At 40.8% G+C, this 23,778-nt stretch overlaps 1 protein-coding gene across 8 annotated transcripts in view; it reads left to right on the top strand.

Moving 5' to 3' along the window:
* The first annotated feature begins 501 nt into the window (after nt 1-501).
* Nucleotides 502-23,778, top strand: part of ADAMTSL3 (ADAMTS like 3) — a 180,353-nt gene continuing 157,076 nt past the window's right edge. For 4 of the 8 annotated variants that reach the window (XM_069025491.1, XM_069025495.1, XM_069025498.1 and 1 more), the window contains exons 1-2: nt 502-876; nt 8,140-8,234. In XM_069025491.1, coding sequence (XP_068881592.1) covers nt 858-876; nt 8,140-8,234 — 114 coding nt within the window. In that variant the 5' untranslated portion in view covers nt 502-857. The remainder of the gene's footprint in view (nt 877-8,139; nt 8,235-23,778) is intronic. The other 4 variants (XM_069025493.1, XM_069025497.1, XM_069025492.1 and 1 more) reach the window with 3 other exon arrangements.

The following is a 23,778-nucleotide window of genomic DNA, read 5'->3' on the forward strand; positions in this document are numbered from 1 at the left end:
TGTATTGCTTAGACCATAAATATAGCTGAGGAATTCCTGCAGAGATAAGCTTGTGCCATCCTTTCCTACTGTTTCAAGTTTAAAGATACTAAGAATGTTCCAGGATTAAGAGATAGGGAGGAAAAAAATGTGGGAAAAAGTAAATATCCCAGACTAAATCACAGTAAAAACTATTCTACAAATAGTCCTTTTACAGTAAAATATAGATATGGGAGATTTAGAAGCTATTAGCAGATGCCACAAAGTTGGAATAAAAAAAACCTGTAGATTTTTTCAAGTATCTTAATGAGCCCTTGATCTTGAGTTGGTGAAATTAGGTGAGAAAAAGAATACAGCAATGAAGTAATACAATAAAAAGCAGGAAAAAATCAGGTAAAATTTTGTTATCCTTTTCCATAGGCATCTTCTAACTAATTGCAGCCAGGTGTAAGCAATGTGTCCATATTGGTCCCAAAATATTATCAGGGCTCCCAGTGCACTAACAGCCTTCACGACCTTGACCAGCTTCAGCTGAGGCTTCTGCCCACGCTGCTTCCCAGGGCTGCTGGAGCTCCATTTAAGCTCTGCCCTGGGCCCCAATTCCTCCCTTTAACCTCCTCTGTGGTTTGCTGAGCTGTGGGCTCTGGTGGCTCATGAACTGATTTTTTGGCTTGCTTTGGACCAGCCAGGTTACTCTATCTTTGCCAGGGCTCCTTGCACCCCTGGCTGTCCCCTCTAGCCCCCTGTGTGTCTTACCTAGGAGCAGTGGGACAGGGCCACAGCTTTTGTCTCCTCCCTCCTGCCTACCTAACTGGGCTTTCTGTCCATTGGGAAACAGCTGGACTTCACCACTCCTTGGATAACAGTTTGTTAGAGCAATGACTGCTAAATACTTAGGTGAGTGAAATTTCTAGACTTTTTTTTTTTTTGTGTGACCCAATACAAAATGCTTGAATTCACATTTACTTTTCAAGGGTTAAATGCAGTTGAGTCTGTATATAGTAAGCAGTCAGGCTTGACTACTGTGACATTTTTTTTGCTGACAAACATAGGCCTAGATGCAGAATCAGCATAAACAACAGAATTTTTGTAGCAATTTACTGTTTTTTGCTGGATGTTAATCTGCTGCGTAAGTCCTGAGAGTCTCTTTCTAAATACCCATTGGAAGTAAATTAAGGTATCACTGGGCAGTATAACACTTTGAGGAGTCACTACATATAGCAGTAATATTGTTTCAAATGATATTACTCTGAGACATTGGAATGTATCAATAGACACCTTCCTAAGCAGCCTCTTTACAGATAGCTGTTAGTGACACACACAACCAGAGCTAAGGAGGACAAATTGAGCTCTGTTGGCCTGATAATGGTTGCCACAGTACCAGAGTAGGTACTTCTCCATGGGAAAATTAGAGTTCACCCACCAGAAAGGTTAAAGGGCAGTTTCTGTGTCATTGGTGGTAGGACACAGAGATGGGAGAGGGCTTTGCAGACTATGTCAGTGCACAAATGACCCTCCTCTGCAGTACTCCAGCCTTTGCCTCCATTTGCCTGGTTAAATTAAGCAGTGCAAGTTAGTTGGCTTACAGTGGCTTTTGTCTGCTTTGGAACAGCAGATAGTTCCTTCTATAAGTTGGTAACAGAGGAAAAAATTAATCCATTTGTGGCCTTACGAGATGCAAAAGTAAATAACAGATTTTGTTTAGTAGAATATGAAATGTAGAAAATACACTAGATAATAGTATTTTGTGGGTGACACTGGGCAAGTCTCTGGCTTAGGCTGTCCTGGTTTCCAGCTGCCAGTGACCAAATTCTGCTCTCAGCTACAAACACAGAAGCTGTTGCTATGCATATTGGTATTGCTGTGCCCAGCACCTGGCTCGCTGTGTGAAGGTGCATGGTGGAGTGTGCATTCATCCTCTCTTCATAACCTCACTGTGTGTGTCACTAGCATTCATCCCAATGATGTACCATGCATTTCTTCCAACTTTTTCAATTTTAATTCCTTCTCCCTGTTTGCTGCTTATGTTCTCTTCCATTTCCATATTGGTGTGCATCTTGGTGGATGCTCGTGTAGTGACATGTCACATGTAGTGACTCATCTTGTCACACACAGACCACCTACTTTGCTCTTGCTCTACCCCAGTGAGCCATTACAGCGAGGGCAGGTCCTGCTGACCTTTGTCTGTTGCTCATGACTTGCAATATAATTGATTTCCTCAGAGCCCCTGTTAATTCACCAAATGTTGCCTCTTTCACATAGCACTCAATAACATTTTATTTTTAACAATCATAGAAGTGAGTGCCATCCCAGAATGAGGACAACAGGTCATTGTCACTGTTGCATGAGAAGAAAATGGCAGACAAGTTCAAGAATTCAATATGCCATATCCATAGTCTCAGTGAGGTTTTTTTGCAAGCTAGAAAGAATATCTGTTAACACATAGCTACGTGTAGATAAACTGAAACTATTTTACCTCTGCAATGAATTTTTCATTTTGCTTTATCTGCATTCAACCTTTATCTATACAAATGCATAATTTCTAATTATGCCCAACACAATCACCTAAATCTTTTTGAGAATGTATTTTGAAAACCCACAAAATGATCATGAAAGTGTGTTATAAGTTTATCTCAAAATGTTGATTCTAACATTTCAGTTAAGGCTGTGAACTAGAACAAAAAGTAAGTTTGTGCCGTTTGAAGATGTGTTTGTTTTGCTCCTACTGTATAGGATCATAAGTATGCAAATGAGCCACAAGTTGTTTTGCTTAAGCAACAAGGGAATTTGACAGACAAGAAGGGACAAATATTTATCCAAATACTTGAACTAGTGACCATTTGAATATATTGTTTTGGTTAATTCTGGAGTAATTTGAACACAAACTGACATAAGACAGTAGTTTTCTTCTGTAGTGTTTAGGTCTATACATAAGTAGGTTTTTTTTCTGTAAGCCTCAAGAATTTTTTTCTACTTACTATATTGATGGAGCTGGTTCCAAAGCCCAGGGCAAGGATCTACATGGAATGCAATGGGTTCCATAACACCAAGAAACGAAAGACAGGGTGCTGGGGCCGAACTTTATACTGATGGAGGCTTTACTCTTTATAGGGTATAACATACTTGTGACAATGTGTGATTGCTCTCTGCCCTGGAGGGCTTGTTATTTCAGGGTAAACAAGCAGCCTGTGCACATACAATGCAGGGCCAAAGAGCTGATCAGACTGTGCCAGGGTTCTCAATTACTCTAGTTAGAGGAAATTTAACATTTTGCTTTCATTAATCAATTGGGAGCAGCTCTATTACTGATAACTTTGAGATGTTGAACCAAAACGCAGTTTCTGCGTGGGGCCTCTGCAGGATACTTCCAATTTTGCTATGCATTAGTCAGAATGCTGATTTATGAGCTTAAAGTTGTTCTGCACTGTTTCAGTGGATGTTAAGTTTGTAGTTTAGCCAAACATATTTTCTCTTGAGTAGTAAAGACTTTTGTTGCGATGAAAGAATGGCCTTCATGATCATCTGATTTGCTTAGCTGAACTTGTTACAGGGAAATATATATAAAGTGGAATCTGTTGAAATGGTATGTCTACCTGCATTTCAGGATAAAGCTAAATAGAGAAGTATGGGGTTTCTCTTTTAAATATGAATGTTTTCTATTAATGTTCACGGGGTGAAATTTGGTGGTTATCATGTGATTTAACAGAGGGGTTTTTCTGCCAGACCAGAGATTTAATTTTTTTTCAGTTTGGCCCTTTGGCAGCTGTATCTTGCAGAATCTTTTTTCTCTGGCATTTCTGCCTGTGCTGTTGAGTGCAAGTTGAAATTTTCTGTTACAATTGGACATAAATCAAGAAATTACAAAATATTTCATGGTTATGTTTGATAGTGATGACGCATGGTTTTCACTTAAGTCTATGTAAAGCAAAGGATAAGACCATCATATTTCCAATCTTCTTCCTCATGAGAGCCTGTGCCAGCTGTACAGATAAATGACATTGCCATTATGTGCTCAATGAAATGATGAGTGCAAATGTCCATATTTCACAATTTTATGAACAGTAAGGGCTTTAGAGTTGTCATTTTTAATGTAATTTAAATTATGCATATTTTAGAGACCAGCAAAAACAAAGCACATGTGGAATAAAAACACCTTGCTAAAAGCAAGAGACAAATACATCTGAACTGAGTGTTAAAAGTATTGCTATGGTTTGTTATTCAAAAATTGTATACTGACTCTGCTGGGCTAATGTGGCATGAGTGGGAATTAAAAGGCTGTGTGGTAAAATCTGCTACTAAGGTAATATCTAAAGCACTTGACACTGGACCAGGGATGTGCAAACATAATGTAATAGGCAAAGAACAGAAGTTCTGCCTTGAAGAGTTTATAATCCACACGGACAAGATGGAGTAAGCAAAAAGGAAGTAAAATATTTCCTTAGAAAATGATGTTTTATTTTAAACTTGAATGGTCAGTTATTTTTTGCAGAACTGCTGACAAACTTCTCCAGGTATGAAAATTAGGCAAACAGAACCTCTAAGTTTGTGGCCCTTTTAACTTTAGGATGTATGTTAAGGAGTCTGCTATGGAGCTGCAGGTGCTGTGAATTTTGAAGTGCTTGTTTTCAATCACATCTTGCTTGGACACTTGAGTTTCATTCCGTTTTTTCTTGGCTCAGCAGAAAGGGTTGTGGAGACCTCCAACAGGAATCAAAATTTCAAAGCTTCCAGTTTCACTGGAAGTCTAGAGAGAAAAGAGTGAAGTGGCAGGAGCATAACGTGAGGCCGAGTTGAAGAAATTAAATTGGATAAAGGAGAACACAAATCAGCATTCAGTGAGAATGAGAGTCACATAGGAAAATGCCCTGTTTTCACATAGGAAAGTGCTGTCCAAAACCCTGTGTAATTTCTGGTAGCAGGCTAAAGCTGTTTTTGTGCTCCAAATACTGTTATTTTCTGGGAGCTCATCTCCCTTGTGAAAAGGATAATTTCAATGTAACAAAAACAGACTATGGATTGTGGGAGAGAATGGTATTAACAACACTTAAGTAATTTCAGCAGCTGGGGTAAGACCTTCCTGATCTCTACTTTCCGAGGTAGGTACCACAAGGTACTTGTGTTGTTTACTGTAATGCTGCTTTCTGAAATCTCCCTGGGGGCTAATGCTTGTGTCTGCTTATCTCCATTTTCTTATGAGCAGTAAAAATTCAGACATAGAATCTCTAACCTGGGACCAGGATCACATGAAGAATTAAGTGTGTGTGTGTAAACAGCAGCGCTCACTTGAGTTGCTGAATTGGATGTGAGCTAGGCTGCTTTCTAGTACACAATTTTTCTACACTCAGATTTATTGCAGATGAACACACGTTTCTAACACTTGCATGTATTAATTATAAGAGAAGAAATATTCTAAGTAAGGATGGTGCCAGCTGTGTACATTCCTAAGATGGCAGGTTTTGAGGGTCAGCTTCATCACCATGGTTTTGGGAAAGGAAAATATATTTTCTACATTAGATGATCTAATGGCTAAATTCTAGCTTTAAAATCACCTGTGATCAAGTCTGAAGTATATGCTATCTGCATGGGTATGCCATTTTGGAAGATAACAATTACAGGGTTATAACTGATGTCGCACTGAAAGGACTGTTTAAGTAACTGTGGCAACTGAAGTGGATGGGAAGCCTAGCTTTACAGAAAGTTGATACACTTTCAGCTGAGACGGATGAGAAAAACAGAGGATCAGATCCTTAGCAGCACTCTTGCCTGTTACACAGCCTGTTATAATGTACACACTGGGAAGAACAGCTTGCCTCAGGTGTCAGGGCGCACCTGAGGCAGAGCAGCCCGTGAGTTCCAGGGGCACGGAGGAGGCAGCCCGGGCAGCGCAGGTGTCTCCGCGAGGTCGCAGCCAACCTCAGCGCTGCTCCCGGCCGGGCGTGCGGCTCTCCCGGGGCTGTCGGTGCCGGGCTCTGCAGGCTGGTTTCAGCAGAGGGCACTCTGTTCCTAACGATAGAGGAGGCGCCTTGCCGTGCTGGTGAGAAACCTAAACAGATTGGAAAAGTTTCCAGTGCAACATATTTGAACAAACTCTTCATCGGTTATGTTTAGTTCACTGGAGCATATTTTTAACTTCAGTGGCAGGGATCAGAGCCCTTTCTCTACGTGCTGCTCTTAGCGGACTCGACGAAAGCTTGGAACATCAGTGGAAGCCGTGGTGCAAAGGTAGAGGATTTTGGCGGTCCTGTTTAGCAGCTCGAAGCTCAGAGGGAGAACGAGAGCAAAACTATCCTACGAGACATACTCGTCAGATTTACAGTAGGAAACCTAAAAATATTGTAGAGGGCAGCATGACTGAAGACCTCCTCGGTGCGAGCAGATTTGCAGCTGTATTGTGAGAGTTACTTGCAGATGAGACAGAGGATGGTTGTGGTTTTGGAAGCTGCTTTGCATCAGAACCGGGGGCTGACTTCACGGTAGCTTTTGCCCCTCGGGGAAAGACGAACCACTCTGTCCGGGGCTGCCGGGGTCCCGGCCCCCGACATCGGAGCGTCGCCAGTGCCTCCGCAGCCGGGGGAGGGTGGACGGGCCCGCTTGGCCGCCCGCCCGCTCCTGCCGGCCGGGGAGGCTGCGCGGGGGGTGCCGAGCGAGCCGCGGAGCGGGAGCGGGGCCGGGCCGTGGCCCCGCGCCGCAGGTGGAGGCGCCCGGGCGGCTCCGGCCGGGGCCGGGCTGCGGCGGGCGGGGGCGGCCCGCTGCCAGCAGCCTGTAGGACCTTGGCTGAGGCGCGGCGGTGGGCTGGAGCCTGGCGTGAGGGAGGGGCCGCCGCTCGCGGGGCAGGATGCTGCATCCCCGGTGCCGTGACAGCCGAGGCTCTCCCGTGCGCCGGCGGTGCCCGGCCCGCTCCCCGCCGCCCTCCCGGCCCCGCCGCGCCGCTCCAGGTGGGTGAGCTCGGCGGCGGCCCCGGGGCGGAGCAGGGCAGCCCCCGGCCCTCTGCCCGGAGCGGGGGGCGGCAGCGGTGCTGGGCGAGGGTCGCTGTAGGGGAGGCTCCGGCAGGACACGGGGCGCCGGTGCTTGTCCGGTACTCGAGGCGGCCGGGCAGCCGCACCTGGGAAATAGCGGAGCCCGGTGTGTTTGGCCACTTGGGTTTCTCGGCAGTGCCTGGACAAGGGGGGAGGAAAAAAAAAAAAAAAAGAAATCTTCTTTTATTGCAGAGTTGATACTTTTGAATGACAAAAGCATCCAGGAGCGCTAAAGATTTTGGGAGGGAGGGGAACTTCAGGATGTTTTTTGGAGGGAGAGAATAAAATGCTTCTTTCTGTAAGGAATCTTAATTATGTTCAGTTGACAGGTGCAAGAACTGTTTGGATAGATGGTTTTCCTTTGGGGTGCCTGATTTTTAGAAAGGAGTACTTTATTTGAAGGAGTATTTTGCATTCACTGTGGGGCTTGGCTAACTAGTGGGGTGGTGGCTGAGGGGAGGGAGGGCTGTTTGTGTGTGTGTCAGGGGTGCATGAAACTTGCAGGGTTTTGAGATCACTCTGGTATAGTCTAATAAGGTGTGTTGACACAAGGAATTAACAGAATTAGTAGTATTATTACATGATGAATTTTTTTTGGCAATTATAAATTGGCAAGTCCATGTTGGCTTTGTAATTTTGATGATCGCTAAATTGATTTTTTTTTTTTCCCTAAACTCTGATTAAGCCCTTATTGTTTAGTCTCTGAGCTGCTATGATCAGAGTTTTCAAAGGTAGTGCAAATGACTGCTGAAATCCCAGGGCTGGGCTCTCATCTTTGAGTGGGTGAAAGTGCTGGAAAGTACATCAGAAATTCTATGCTCCTTGGATTTTACATTCTAGAGATCAAGATGGGAGGGATTCCCAATTTGATAAATTCTCCTACATTCAGGAGATAATCAAGCTTGTCCCCTATTGCCAGCTTCCCCAAACCTCTCGTTTTGGTCCTTTTCTGTTCCCTAATTGGAGCTGCCTCACCCTGCAGGCTGTGCTCATGGCATGCGCTGCACGCCTGCTGCTCTGGCCAGCACAGCTCTCCGGTGTTTGCATTGCACTGCTTCCAGCAGCCGGCCCAGTTTGCTTTAGTCATTGAAATTCTGGCGGAGCCCACTTGATTTTGTTTGTAACTTGAAACAATTTCTCTTAGCAGAGCCCCAAGGCATGAGGATGGCCAGCTCCAAAGCCACTGGGCTCTCCTGGGAGATCACTTGGCTTGCTTTTGCTCTCTGTGCTCATCTACAGGTAGGTAATGAACTTGTTGCTGTTGTCATTCCTGGTCCTCTCAGGTGATATTGCTGCACACTTTGCATGGCTGTTTTTAAATAGAAAACTGCTGAAGGGGCTGCACTGTAATTAAAAGGCTCCCAATGAGAAGATTTTCCTTTCACCAAACCTTCAAAGACATCAGTGTGGGAAGTGAACATTCTCTCTCTTGCTCAGTATGGTGTACCTGACTTTACCAAAGGGTGACCAAAGGGAGATCTTGCCAGATGTGTAATGCCATGCGTCTTTCTAGGCAGCACAGCTGCTCTTTGCCCCTGGGAGTTCAAGCACCTGATAAATGTTAAGGTGTACTGTAAATGACAAACGTTATAGAAATACCTGTGTAGAAACATCTGAAGCATTTGGAAGTGGGAAGGCAGGGAAGGTGGCCCAAAAAGGTCTTTGCTCCAAGTGTTCAGTGAATACAGGAACCACGGAGGAGAAACCATAGATGCCATCTGATCTATTGCCTGACACATGAGCCTAATCAGTTCCAAGAAGTGAGTATTTCAAGAAATATGGTGTGCTGGCGTGCCGCAGAGATGTTGTTATAGTATGTCATTCTCCATATGGATAGTTCCCACAGCACAAAACGTTTCAAGGATTCTTCAGTCTTAAATACACACAAATCCAGAAATCCTTAGAAAAGGACGGCTAAATAAACTGAGTTTTATTTTTTAAAAAATAAATAGGAAACTTTTTTTGAAGCACTGCAGTAGTTTTCAACAAAAATTTAAAGTCTTTAAATAAAATCAGTGTTGATGAGTACTGTTTGTGCTGTTGCAATGTGGAAAAAATGGAGCCTGGTGTGCTGGGCAGTATACAAACATACATCCTGATGAATTTAGAATTGAAGAACAGTACAGCAGGCAAAAGTGAAGTCTGAAGGAGTATGAAGAACTGAGGAGGCTGCACTAGACAGCTGAGTAAGCTGTGATCAATTTAGGGTGGACTTTGAGGTTCGAGGTAGTGGGAATGGGGCTCCAAGACATCCTTAGTAGCACAGCTGAGTGCTCTGTGTGCTGTGAGTGATTTGGCAGATGATGAACACCTCCTCTCTGTGGATTATGGTTGCAGCTAACCAGTACACTGGTTACTTGAGTAAAGAACTTGCCATTAAAGTAAAAATTCACATCTGTATTAATTGTGCAGTAAAACACAGAGCATTCAATGCATGTCTGAGCAGACAGGGCCACAGTGGGATCTGCTTTTTGCCTGCATGTTTCTTATGCAAGGACAAAAATGTTACAGATTTGCTGTGCCTGTTCAGCTTGTGTTTTTGTGTGCAAGCAGTTGAGTGGTGCTATAATAACCAGCCCTATAAAACACTCAGAGAATAGTTTATGAAGTTCCCTTAATAGCTCTGTTCAAGAAGAGAATAGAAGCTCAGAGAAGGGAAATGTCAGTTTCGTTTTTGGGCCTTTTGGTTATGAAGGGACCATTTTTTTTGCCTTTACAGTATTTTTCTTGTATTTTTTCTTTCATATTTTTCTTATTGCAGAGCTGGAACCAGTAGTGGCATAGTTTCCTCTTCTCCACGAATGGTTTGGCATAGCTTCACTTGTCTCTTTATAACAAAAACAACCCAAACACATTGTAGTAATCAATTGGCTATTATGAATAGCTTTATGAACATTTCAATCCAGGTCAAATTTTATGGTCTTGATTGTCCTTTAAAATACTGTAATCTGTTTGGCATACTTGAGTCATTAGCACTTAACCCCAATCTTGTAGGCGGCCTTTTTGCTCCTAAGGTTTAGGTGTTTTATCACAATTTTAGGCACATTAAAGATATTTTATATTATTTAACATAACATTTTTGGTATCCAATAACCATTAATTCTTTAATTGGTTGCTTGGGGCCATACTGTATGGACCACACACAGCCATTTTACCCTAATATTGTACGGTAACTTCCACTTCTGTTGTTTTTGGCTATTAAAGTGCTTATGTCTGGAGCTAATCAATTAGAAACAATTGGATGCTGGGCAAGGTCACAAGTCTATGTCATATCACTTATGTGCAATTGATTAATTTCATCCTGCTTGAGGCAGGTACAGAATAAAATAATGACCATTTAAAAAGAATGTGGTGGGAATGTGGTATGAATGTAATGCAAAGAAAACTTTAACATGAGAAGTTGTGAAAAAGAGGTAGCTATTCCTGAGAAGCAATGGAACTTAACTTTGGTTATAGGGGTCCCTTCTGATTCTTCACAGAATGGCAGCAAGCAGTGTGGTGTTTAGCTGGGCTCCAAAATTATCTCTGCCCTTGCAGATGTGCTGTGCCTCAAATTTGACAAAATTATTTTGTCAGTGGCAAATTAGTAGCTATACTAGTAGCAAATAAAACTAGTAAATTAGGTTTCCTAGGACAGCCCAGGGAATAGTTTACCCCTGAGCATTGCTGAGTTACCTGATTGGTAAATCTGCTCTGTGACCAAGAGCAGGGACATAAATCACTCAGGAAGAGATCACTTATGGGTAAGCCTTGGCCAAGTATGGAGCTGACCTTTTCTCCTATGTGCCAGTATAAACGAAATTAATGGAACTGCTTTAGTCTAAAGCCAGTGGTAATACAAGCAAATTTGTATGTTTTTCTTGAAAACAAAAAAGATACTCCTCTATCAAATGATAGCAGCAACATGGAATAATTAATTGTTTCTAAAGATTTAAATGATGACTCTATTCAAAGAAGTTACTGTAGTCTACAGATTATATGTATTTGGGAATGTTAGCTATATCCCTAGACTTGAATTTAGTATTAAATATTGTGTAAAAGGCTCCTAATTTCTCCTCACATTGTAGCAGGAGAGCTATTAAGCCCACAGATTTTAGGGGATGGTTAAGCTAACAAAGTAGAAGTGTCCAAGTCCAGTTCTGCTATTCTGAAGTGATCTCTTGAGTACATGTTGCTTCATATTGGTAATTGAAAAGGCAGGATGTTCAGCCTGGTAACCAATCTTTCTTAACCTTGTGATGGTATTTTATTACACCATTCAGCTAGATGCTGTTAAATTTGTTATGAAATGTATGTAGGACTGTATATCTTTATGGTCTTACTAATGGATTACTGGCAGGAAGAAATGATGGCTAGCAGATTTGTATGGGCAAATATATATCAAGAATTTTACACATGGATTCATTTTAGATTTATTCTCTGGTATGTTGTTTTCAAATCAGGAATATGCTGTTATTTTCCTAGGTTCCTGCAGTCCAAATGAAACCCTCTACAAGTCAGTACATTTTGTCTCCAAAGACCATGGCTTTGGTAATGTGTGCAGAGGGAATAACAGCAAAGACACCATGTCTGGATATTTAAGAAGTATTAGGTCTTGGTTTCTATGGAAGGGAAAGTTTCATAGGTCATATATTCATTCAATAAACTGTTGGTTGCTTCCATGATTTATGTTCCTGCCTGTATTATGGTCTTTTCTAACTATCTGCGATATTTTGGAAATGCAGGATATACATGCTGAAAACATTATTGTCTTCAAAATGATTCTGCCATAACCAATCTGCCAAAAACTACCAACATAGTAAATGTCTTTAAGGCTGAGCTTTGCAAGGCCAAAAATCTGATGTCCATTATAAGACCTAGTGGACTTGGAGACCATCCTCATGGAAAACCTTTGGATTATTGTTTCACTGAATGTATTGCTCACTGACGTCCAGAAAATAGATTATGAGCTACATGCCCTACAACATTCTTAAGTCTCCAGTAACCTTGATCAGAAATATCAGGATGAGACTGGCAAGTCCTGAGTTAAATCTGAAGCAGTTTTCTGTTTCTGTAGGCAGGTGGCAATTCTGCACCCAACTGGAGTTTTGCCATCAGCCTCAAAAGGCCTGTGGTTTCATTCTTAGTGTGAAGATTGAGTTGCTGCTTCTAAAGACAAATAACACATCTGAGACTGTGCAAGTATTCTGATTTAAAATATTCATTGCTATTGACAAGGTTGCAAGTCAGTGACTGCATTACCAGAAAACTTATGTTTAAGTTTCTGAACGTGCTTTAAATTTATGACTGGTAACGATTGCTCAGCCAGTGCTCATAGAATCTGAACTGCTGTTACCCCCAGCTTACAATCCAAGAGTGGAATTGCCTGAAATATTGATGCATGTGTCTTGTGACTTGAGACACAAACTATGTATGAATACTTTTTAAAATGTAGTCATAAAAAATTAAAGTCAGCTATGGGAGGTGACCAAGAGTACAGATGTCATCAACGAAGGCATCCCTTTACTCTCCAAGTTATTTGTTACTATGATAATTTCTCATGAAGTTACACTGAAAGTTGGACAGAAATTCTCAGATCAGTTGTATGTAGAGCTGCAAGTTGTTGTTTCCAAAACCAGATATCCAAGATTCTGGCACATTTAGAGAAGCCTTAAGAACAGGAATAATATCTAACAACTGCCAGTGGCTTCTAACTTCTCTTGAAAGAGTAGTCAAGAAATGAAGGAATGGCTCTAGGATGATCTTTGGTTTCAGAAGATACTGGAATGCTTAGTCACTGATAATTACTCATTCAGATCTGCTTTGTGCAGCTGGGTCCTTCATATTCCTTACCAAATTGGGGCATAAGCAGCACTGAGGTGGCAGTTCTGCACGGTGCACCAAATTCCATTCCTGCCGTTGCATCACACAAAATGTGCATGATTTGTTGTACTGATATTAAAGCTCTTACTTTTCATCCAGAATTCAAGATTTATCCATCCAAAAGAATGCATTTTGCTTCAAAAGTATATGCATTTTAAAATCTGTCCTTTTCATTTGCTGTTACTTCTAGAGCCGGTAGGGTTCGCATATTTGTCTTTACCTTCGGTTTTTGGACTTGAAGCTTTTCTTTAAACAGTTCTGCATGTTCACCTGAATCCCTAGGAGCTCTAATGTGGCTTGCAATGGAGTAGTAAAGTATATTAATTTCAGTGATACTAGGAGCAGAGTCTTAATTGTGCCTCTATATTTGTTTGTATTGTAAGTCTCTCCAAGAAATCCCAGGTATATCATGTTGTGCAAATGTTGTCCTTTAGTCAAGTCTGTGTGTCATCACAGTTTTATGCAGCTGATAATACTGATGACAATTTTATGGCTGTGAACAGTCCAATACAGTCACATTTGAACAATTCCAGTGTAGTTCTTATTAGGCAAAATCTCTGCAAAACAGAGACAGTTTGTGCATGGTGAAAGAATGGGTTTGTTTTTGAAGTACAGTTTGCTAGTGAGCACAACATTGCAGAAAGGACATTGGATTTAGCCATAGCAACTCTGGAGAGGCTACTGAGACCCACATAGGAGCTGTACAGCACTGCAGCTCTGACATGCTCTGTGCACTCACTTTATTGTCAGTGATAGACAATAACTCCTTTAGGTTTTGACATCGTGCCCATAACTTTCCTCCCCCTAAGGGGAGCACTTTAGCATTAGCTGAAGACTGTAGACTGTCAAATGCTCTTGCATTTAAGGGTCAGATTTTCAAAATGCCCTCACTCCAGCTTGTTAGGAGGAAGGACAGTTCTGTGAGCTCCCTTTTGGATGATGACAGCCGCACAAAAATGCTAAATTAATGCAGATAGAGAATTATTTTCAGAAGGGTTTGTGGAGTCTTTGTTTTGATGACTTTCAGTAAGACTTGAGATGTTAAATGCAAACACTGTTAAGTACTCAATTGCATTGGTAAGTGCTTAGCTGGATTTTTCAAAACAAGGTAAATTTCAATTAATCTAATGGGAGCCAGGCATTAGGTGCCTTAGGCACTTCTGAAAACTCTGCCTAAGTATTTTTCATCATATTTAGCTGATTAAACCAGAACTTCCACCCTTAAAATTCTTTTGAAATAATAAGTTTCTGGTGTGTAGATTCTAGTATTTGAGTGCATATTTGATAATATTTAAGAAGTGCAAGTACAACTGTCACATGTTTATAAAGGGAGGGCAGTTTTTGAGAACTTGGCATAATAAATCCCTTCCAGGCAGCTTATTACATAAAGTGTTTAGCAACAATGTTATTTCTGTTTCTAATTTTGTATTTATTAGATTTAACATCATTATGGAGGGAAAATGGAAACAGTATTTTCAGTCTGTTTTGAGAAATGTGGTTTCCAAGAATTGTCAGTTTGTCATGCTTCTGGATGCACTAGAAACACAGTGAATGCAAGGCAGCTCGACAAAATTGTGAAACAATATTAAAACAGCATTTATGATTGCAGTTACTAGATTGTTGTTGTATGCTAACTGTTGTCATTGGTGTCCTGATGGGAGGTCCCAACTGGTTAATGAGGCTGATTTGTAGCATTAAATAAGTGGAAATTTTGTTTATATGTAGAATCATGTATTTCTGGGTTTATGTGATGGTGTTTTTTTCTGTCATCAGGTGCTTTGCCAAAAATTGAAGCTGCTTAAAATTTATAGGATGCATCCTGTTAGTGCATGCAAGCAAAGCAGGGTAACATTTACAGTGTGTATGTGTGAAAGGACCTATAGAGGCTCACTGCACAGTAAATCAAGGTGTAAAGAGGAGAGTTGTAGCTGCCTGATCTCTTGCCTTTTAGAATCATAGAAAAAAGGTGGACATGGACACACCTGCACTGCTACAGAATGTGAAGAGTGAGGGATTGTGTTTTCTCAGTCTCTGGCAAGAAGTGTTTCCTGGCCTGCACCTTGCTGAAGCTCTGAGAAGATTGCAGGAACTGGCTTTATTCCCAGCTGGCTGATTCAGCAAGAAATTAACTAACTCCAACCCCCCTGGTTTTGTTGCAATTTCCCTGCTTGTATACGTGGCTGTTTGAGGCCATCTGCTGGGATGGAGAAATGGGAAAGGATGGGTTCTGGTTCCGATAAATTCAGATTTGCCTCTTCTGATGGACGTTTTCTTTGCTTTCTGAGCTGCTGCAGCAGCCTCTTGTGGTGTAGCATTGGAAGCAGAAGGCTGAACATCTGTAGACATATAACAAATGAAATATGCCAATATATGATTTGGCTTCCTCTCCTGAGAGTCTTCTCTTATTAGATGTTTCCAAGGTCTCATTACTCATTTGGTGTTTTGTTTTCTGGGGTCTTCAAATACTTTTAAACTGTTCCCTGGTTGAGTAACATGGATGGTGGCTGAAAAACCCAATAGCATGGTAGTGTCTTCAGTATTGTCTGCTTGCTAGGTGATAGCCTAGTTGTAAACTGCCAGGTACATGTGACATATTATGGATTCTTTCAGCTGATCTCATCAGTTCTGTTGAAAGCAGGACAAGGAATACATCTATCCCTGGAGAGATGGGCTGTGTGTGCTCTATGCTGTGTCGGGGATTTTGCTAAAGCCACTAACTGATGAGACTGCTTGAACAGGCTCTGGTTTTGTCCCCTGATTTTATAACTTTATTTATATAATTATAAGGTGCTTTATGTGACTAACAAATTACATGTTTCCTCTAGACTGGAGACTCTCAGGTAAGTCTTTTTATAGAACAGCAGTTAACAATGTTAAATGAATTTTAGGAAATTACACGAAAGGAATGTGTAAGACAAAGCAAAGAGTTTCATCCTTTCACTGTATGAATTCCTGGTTTGCCTGTGCTGGTGCACTGTACACAGTTCAGATCCCTTTATGAAAGGGGGGGGGAAGGTTAGGCAGGAATCAGCTGGTAACTTCTTTCTTTCAGTGTAAGAACTGAGTGCCTTTAAGTAAAACTGCTACAGGGAGATTGAAACAATTAAAGGTGGCTTTCTTCCATGTAATGATATCTGGCACTCCTTCCCATACTTTTTGAATAGAAGGTTATGTGGATTTCAGGGGAGACAGGATAAGTACTGGGAAGATCCACTCCATAGCACTGTAGAGATGAACCCCAGCAGGCTGGGAAGAGAGGCCAGGAAAGGATTGCAGCATTCTTGCTCTGGACATGCTTTTTGGGTGTCCAGTTATTGGCTGCTGTTGGAAGCTGATAGACTGCATTGTTCCTTGGTCTGAACCAGTTCAGCTGTTTTTAGGTCATTTTGGTGTTTCTCGGGGCTACACTTGAGGATCATTGAGCTAGAACCAATTCTAGATGTACTGTCAGTTATGACTCATAATTTAAAAATTAACAAAGAAATGCTTTCTCCAAACTCCAGGAGTATCTGGAGGATTGTCCTGGACGTAAGAACTTGCTCTAAACCTAAATGGGTGCCTACATTTGGAGCTTCTTTGTGTCTGCCTGGAATATTTTTTAATTTTTATATTGTTATTAATTTTTTTCATGAAAAAACTTCTAGGATGCTTCTGGTATATTTTCAAATGCTAGAATTTTAGAATGATTTTTAAAGTATGCAAGGAAATTCAGGCTTAATGGCTGGAATAGCTGCTTGTTTTTAAACAAACACTAGTATTTCCTTGAGGAAGATAAACAGAGAAACAGCTTCTGATGTTTTACTAAATATGGCTTAAGTTCCACTTTCATGATGTGATTAGTCCTTCTGTAAAACACAAATATTCCAGATATTTTCCCTGCATGAGAGAGCACTTGCCTTTCCCTCAGTGTGAAGCTGCACACCCAAATGCTTTTCCCGTTTCCTTTTCCTCCCTCTTTCAGTTAAATTTGGAACACAATAGGTTTGTTAAAACTATAAGGAAAATCTCCAGAATGCTATCTCAGGGTAGGGGGTTTTACCATGCAGCTGTTTATCTTCTGCTAGGAGGGAACTATAAATGTACTTTTAATGCCAGGAGTTGGGCTTAAAATGCTGTTAGTTATCTGGTGGGAATAGATTTGAAAATTAGTAAGCAATTAGGTCAGTGGGCAAATACACTTTACTTAATGTTGTAAGTCTCATGGGCCTTTCCAATATCCTGTTAGCATCACCTGTTCTTAGCACTCAACCTTTTAAAGCTTTTCCCTTATGCAGTGTGACAATGAAAGGGAAAATTTTGTTTAACTCATAAATGAAAATTAATAATAAAATTTTAATTTAAAAACCCCCAACTTGCATGGTTTCTCCAAGGGAAACAGAGATGTTCTCAGAGCACTAAGCTTTTCTTGGAGAAAATTTCTTCCTGTAGATAACCATCTTGAGAAGGGCCTTAGTTGGGATAACAAAACATGTGGATTTTGTTCTGATCTTTTGAACTTACTTGAATTATGTCCTTAGCAGACATCAATGATGTATTTGTTTGTAATTGCTTATTTTTCTTGCTGAATTTAGACCTTTGTAAGCCATCTGTAATGTGTCACATAAATGCCACTATTTAGAAATGGGGGAAATGTAGGAATTGTAAACTTTCTTTTTCACTATTTCAAATGTTAAGGCCAGTCCTTGAGAACACTGAAGAAAAGACCTAGTCCTCTTCAGCTGTACTGTTGAGTATCTCATCATGCCTTGTCTGCCAAAAGCTCACTTTACATCAGTGGTAGTATGAGGGCTCTTGTACTCCAGAGGTACAAGATCCTTCATGAGGTTGCTGTGCCACAAGTGAGACTTTTTTCTGTAAAATTTAGGCTTTCTGCTTCAACAGTACAACATTCTGCACTTGAGTAACAAGTGAAGTCTGCAGGCACTTTGCCTGAGACATCAGTGGGAGTTTTTCTGGAGTAAGACCTGCCTATAGGAAACAAACTGAGGCTGAATTTAATTAGTGCTAAATAGCTGGCTATCATATTTCCTGTTGTGTTGTGTGAATCAGTCCATCTCTTCATCATAGAACTGCTAAGGACAGATGGCATTTAAAGTGTTGCCTGCAGCTGTTTTCTTGAAAAATGGCTGTATTTGTCTCTCTGGGAAAAAAAAAAAAAAGTAGATATAATAAAGATAATTTTCCTGTTGCTTATAAACCTTGCAAAAGTGGAAGTGCTTTCCATTTCTTTGCATGTCACTTTTTTACTGTGTGTCACTGAAGACCTTTTTATCAGGTGTTACAGTCCATCCCTGCTGGCAGGAATTCCTCTGAACTGCTGTAGAGGGAAACATCAAACCCAGTCCTTAGAGCACGTGCATTGTTTTTCAGGAGAACTGAAGCAGAACATGGAAACTCACTTTTTAAAGATCAATGTGGCTTTTTGCCAGAATTATTATATTCAGAAGATGCCTCTGAACCTTTTGAGGGGTTGCACTCTCCCGCTGCATGGTGCAGTTCTGAGAGTGAAAAGAGGGAGACACGAGCTCACCACCAGTGAGGAAGACAGAGCTGATTTCTACATGTTAGCAGCATTTTGTCTGTGCATATGAAAATTGACATCATGGTGTAGGAATGTTGACCGTGTTTTGCATTTTGCTAGCTGCACTTACTGGAAAGCATGTGTTTCAAAGGGAGTTTTCAATTTTTATGTCTTTGCTTCCATAATAGCCCAGTCTTATTTTGAATGTAGACTTGAGCTATGAATAAAATTTAACTCATGGAGTAAGATTCCTCTGGCACAAAATGTGAATGAGTGAGTTATGCAAACATTAACCAGTAATGTACATGTCTGGGTCAGAATAGTCAAAGCCAACCTTTAGGTTCCACTGTTGCCACTCAACATTGTCTTACTCTGTTCGAGAATGCCTTACTCTGGGAGTAAGGATGCTGAGTTTGGATTTTCTCTCAAGAAAAGCTGCAGTAAGTGTGGAGAAAGCTTAGCTGGCTGCACAGAACCAACCCTTTGGTTGTGGGAAATTTCTATGAATCTGATTTCTTAGTTCCCGATGGGTCTGTGAAGGAAGGGAGCTGAGAAGTGAAGAAAAAAGACTAGCAGCAAAGAAAAAGTGGCACTAGCTCTTCATCTGGAGAGTAATCATTCAGATAAAATTGGCAAAATTCAATTAGATTATCTTTCAATAACATGCTGGCTTCTCTCTTCGACCTTCATAATCCAATTAATTTTCCCGGAGTTATACACTGTAGAAAGTTGGCAACCCAAGTTTCCCATGTCATCAACTCTATCCAGTCTCCTGAGAAAGAGTTTTCTGACTGCAACATCCTTGCACCTGCTAGTTCTTCCCCAGCTCTTCCCAAAATCTGACTGCTCTGAACACCTTCATGTATTTATTCCATGTTACTGAAGCAATTTATTGACTTCAATAATGGGATTCCCCAGCTGATAGGAGACAGGCCCAGTTCCATTAACCTGTTCTTGTGATGAAGGACCCAATTCTTTTTTCAGTGTCTTGGATAGATTTGAAAGAGTTAGACATCTGTATTCTGAGAAATTACATGTGTCTTTTAGTGAAATCCAAAGTACCTAGTACCTGTTAAACAGTCTATGCCTTTACCTGCAGAGAAAAGTTATCACATTTTCTCACAAGGAGCATTTAACAATCCCAGAAAAATGTAACTCTCTTCTTCAGTGGTGCTGTGCAATATCTCAGTGCACTGCTGAAATGTTAAACTTTGTTCCTATGTGCATGCTGTGTGGAAATACCTGCATGTGTAGCATATGTGATTGCACTAATGAAGTCTCAGGCAAACTGAGATTGTCTTTAGTTGAGTTTTAGTCTGAATTAAGTTTTAGACAGCTGCAGGTTCCTGATGGAATCTGCCCTACATACAAGTTAAAGGGCTGCTGCATAAAACAATGATTTACCCCAGCACTACTTTTAGTTGACAAATTAGACACAATCAGAGCTTTTTGCACAGCTAAATAAGGATATGAGTTGATTGATAAAAATGAGGAATGATGCTTCATGTTGAAGGGTGATGCATTTTGCTAGGCTGAATCCCTGCTCTGGGGCTTGCAGTGGCATGATTGGTTTTGTAAAATAGGGGCCTGTTTCTGGATCTCTTTTGTGTTGGAATTGACTCTTTGAATAAAGTAGCTTAGAAAAAAATCTTGTTCAGAGCTCCACGATTAATATCATTTAGGTCAAAAATAATATATGGAGCACCTGAATAGAAATAAAATCTCGATTTCTTAGGACATTCTTGATTCTAATGGATCTTGCTTTCAGGAACTTATTACTCTGTGCAGGTGTTTGTGTTGAAACTTGTCAAGTTCTGTTCCTTGATACTTGTTGTGTTCAGCTTTTAAAAGGCTGGTGTGGCTCATCTGTGTCCGTTCCTCTTGCTGGAGAGCTGCCCCAGCCAGTGCAGTTTCCATGGGCTGTCAGCACCAGAGGATCTCTGCTGCAGAAGGGATTTTTCCCTCTGGAATTTTGGGAGTTGGTGAGGTACTCAGCTCCTCCTCAAGGCTCTGGAGCTGCAGGGGCCTCTCAGTGGGATCAGTGCTGGCTGCTGTGAAGGGCACATAAGAGCTTGTGTTTTTCAGAGTCATGTAGGCTGACTGGCAAGGCTCTCACTTAGCTGTTATTTTCCTACATCTTGGTAATGTTTACTTTATTTTTTTATTTGCCAACTGCCAAAAAAAATTAATGATTATTCTTAATATTTCATCAGAACATTTCCCCATAAACAGCTGTACTTCAGATATATCTCAAATATTCAACTATTAATTGTCATGATACCTACCTGTGACTTTTATTGTTTATTTCTAGAATCTGATTTCAAGGATGGCAAGAACTGTACAAGCTTTATTGTTAGGGGTGAAATTTAAACTTTATTGGGATTAAGTGTTTAATAGTATAATTTGCTGCATATGTTGCAGATACAAGCTGCTATGAATAGATCCTCTGTAAAAAAAAAAAGCATTTGATATGTTATGTATGGACTTAAATCCAATATGTTGTTATCCTTAACTAAAGGAAATTATAAGAAGAGATTTACAGGGAAGGGTTTATTCTATTAACTTTAATTTCTTTAAAACTTTTCTCATCTGAAGTTGAACTTGGTTTCTGTATTTTGACTTTGTTTAAAATGTGCTCTACATAACTTCCTCTGTTACTTGAATATTATTCTGAAAATAGTACAAATTGGCTGTTTTTCATCTACATGAGAAGCTGAAGATATAATTAGTAGCAGTAGGTGGATTATTTATTTAAGTGGGGTGCCCTGATTTTCTATTTGTCCACTCACAGTAGACCTGAGGAGTTGAGCACAAGGTTTCCTGTTACATTACTAGATTTTTTTTTAAAAAATGTAATTTCTATACCTTGTAAAGAACTGGGAGGGAGCCTCTCCCTTTCCTACATGTCTTTGACCCCCAGCCTCCCAGGAAGTAGTAGTACAGAGCACACTGATTTAGAGTAGGCACTGGTTTGGATTCTAATGGCTTTTAGGTAATAAAAATAGGAGTGATTCTGTCTGTAAATAGCAGAAATGAAGAGTCTTGGTCTATTTTGAGATTTAGAGACCATATTAAATCTTCTTGGCATAGAACTTTTTACTGGGAGATTTAATTATTGTCCCATACTTCCTTTTAAAGTGTGTATCTGCTTCTTTGAGGGTTTTATATAAGTAAGTAATCAGGCTTTTTGGGGGGGGGGGGGAAATTGGTTGCATTTTTTAATAGGACAATTTGCAGTCAGTACCTTTGTTATTAAAGCTGGAGTAACTCAAAATGAGGGAAATTGCTGCATGCATTATCTTAAGTCTAGGAAAGAAAAATCATATAGGGAAGGGATAAGTCTCATGGAGTCATTTTTGAATGGTTTTCTGCAAGAGGACAGAAAATTTTAGCCCTTGTGCAATGTGTAGGATTTCCTTCTGCCTTTCCACCAGGAACTATAAAAAGGTTGTATAAAGACACAGAATAATTACAGCCTGAGTCAGGCCAACAAATTGGCTTTTTTCACTATAATCACGATAAAAGAACATCCTTCTTGGCCAAAAGGACTGGGCTATGAAATAGAGATGTTCTGGACTGATAATTCCAAGTACAGCCAATCTTGCAGAGAAATACACAGGTTAAGATTAAATTTGGATCTTGTTATTTAAAATGGATGCTGTTTAGGCTTCTTATAATAGCATTTTACTCTGTGTAGGGTGCAGAGGAAACCAGGCCTGTAAAAAGTGCAAATGAAAAGAGGAATACTGCCACAGATAACTCCAGCATGGCTTAACAGTGAGACTCTTATTGTTTGCAGTTTGCAAAGCAGCAGAGGATGTGAAGAAATGTATAATTATGCAGGATAAGAATAGATCAACTGAATCAGTAAGATCACAGTATTTCACACCACTGCAAGTTCACCAGTGAAGGTTCCAGTTTCAGTAGTTTCTAGTGTCATGGTTGTCTTTAGTCTGAGATGTCAGAGATGCATAGGGCAAAAGGAATCTTCTGCAATTAAATAAAAGGGCAGATGAATTTATTTCCCTCCCTTTGCACAGTCCATTGTTCTTGGATTCTGTCTGTATTTTGAAAAGTCTTAGAATGCTAAAGACAAACATATGAGAATCTGGAACCATGCTAAAGCTTTAGATACTGAGCTGTTAGGGTTGGCCTCCCAGCTCACATTAGCTTGTACTGGCAAACTAAGAGCTGACTGTGGATAAGAAAATTCAGGGGAGGTTATTGCCACAGATCCTTCCAAAAGTGCTCAGGAATAGTTGAAAAATATGCTGTAGGAATAGTGCCCCTCTGTAAATCTTTAAAATTAAACTGTGCTGTCGAGAATTCTGTTTAACCTTAAGTGCAAATGGTAGTGGTAAAAGAGCAGCTGCTAGATATGAGTGGATGATCTTGCACCGTTGGTTAGACATGAGGCATGTACTGGGGACTCCACATTCCCCCTTCCCCTTGCTGGCTTTAGAAGTAGTGAGCAGAGTATCCCATGTCCTACAAGAGGCATGACAGTTTTTCAAAGGCAGGGTCAAAGGGAAAGGAACAAGATTATGTGTACTCTTTTAGAATTCAGTACATAAAAACTGCTTTCGGAAAGCTTTTCCTTAGTAGTCATCCTATTTCTGAGAAAAATAGTGGTGTTTTCCACTTGGCTGGAGCAGGAGAGGCCAAAGGACTCCCCTTCTAAAGGATGTCCATGGCACTTAGAGCTGGTGGCTCATTTTGCATGCAGGGCAGATGTGTGAAGAAATTTGATTGTACCAGCAGTAACAATAAGTCAGTCCCTCCACAGCCTTTACAAGTCAAAGCAGGAGGGTTTTTCAGTAGCTTAACTACAGTCTCTGCTTTGTGTTCAGCTCTGGATCTCTAAGTTTCAGCTGCTGGTGGATTCAATGAAATGCCAGGAACTTGGTACCTGCTGAAAAGTTATCACCTCCTCCAGTTAGCTTCTTCAAACTGCTGCTAAAGAGAAGGAAACAAGACCATTTATCCTACTATCCATCTGCTATGCCATCGTAAATCCAGTGTGATAGTGTGGAGTAAAATTATTCTGTTAAATTTCCTGTAGAAAGATAATCACAATTAGAAAGCAGTGCATGACTTATGACATGTCTCAGCTTGTCTGTCCTGGGAACTCTCCATTGTACGTACACATCTGCTTCTGTACACCCACACAGGATGGGAAGATATTCCTCCACAGGAAGGTCTTCCGCTCCCTCAGAATGCAGGTGGTATGAATTGGCAAATCATGGATTGTGGATGTGGGGGCCAAGTTCCCAGAGCAGTGCACACAGAGTGAAGCAATTCACTCAGCTGCTCGAATGAGAATACAAGATGAGTGAGTAGGAATACAACCACGTGGCCCATCTTTCTGTGTTCCTTCTGTGATAGCTGTTTCACTCACTT

The sequence above is a fragment of the Aphelocoma coerulescens genome, chromosome 10, assembly GCF_041296385.1.
Source record: "Aphelocoma coerulescens isolate FSJ_1873_10779 chromosome 10, UR_Acoe_1.0, whole genome shotgun sequence".
NCBI lineage: Eukaryota > Metazoa > Chordata > Aves > Passeriformes > Corvidae > Aphelocoma > Aphelocoma coerulescens.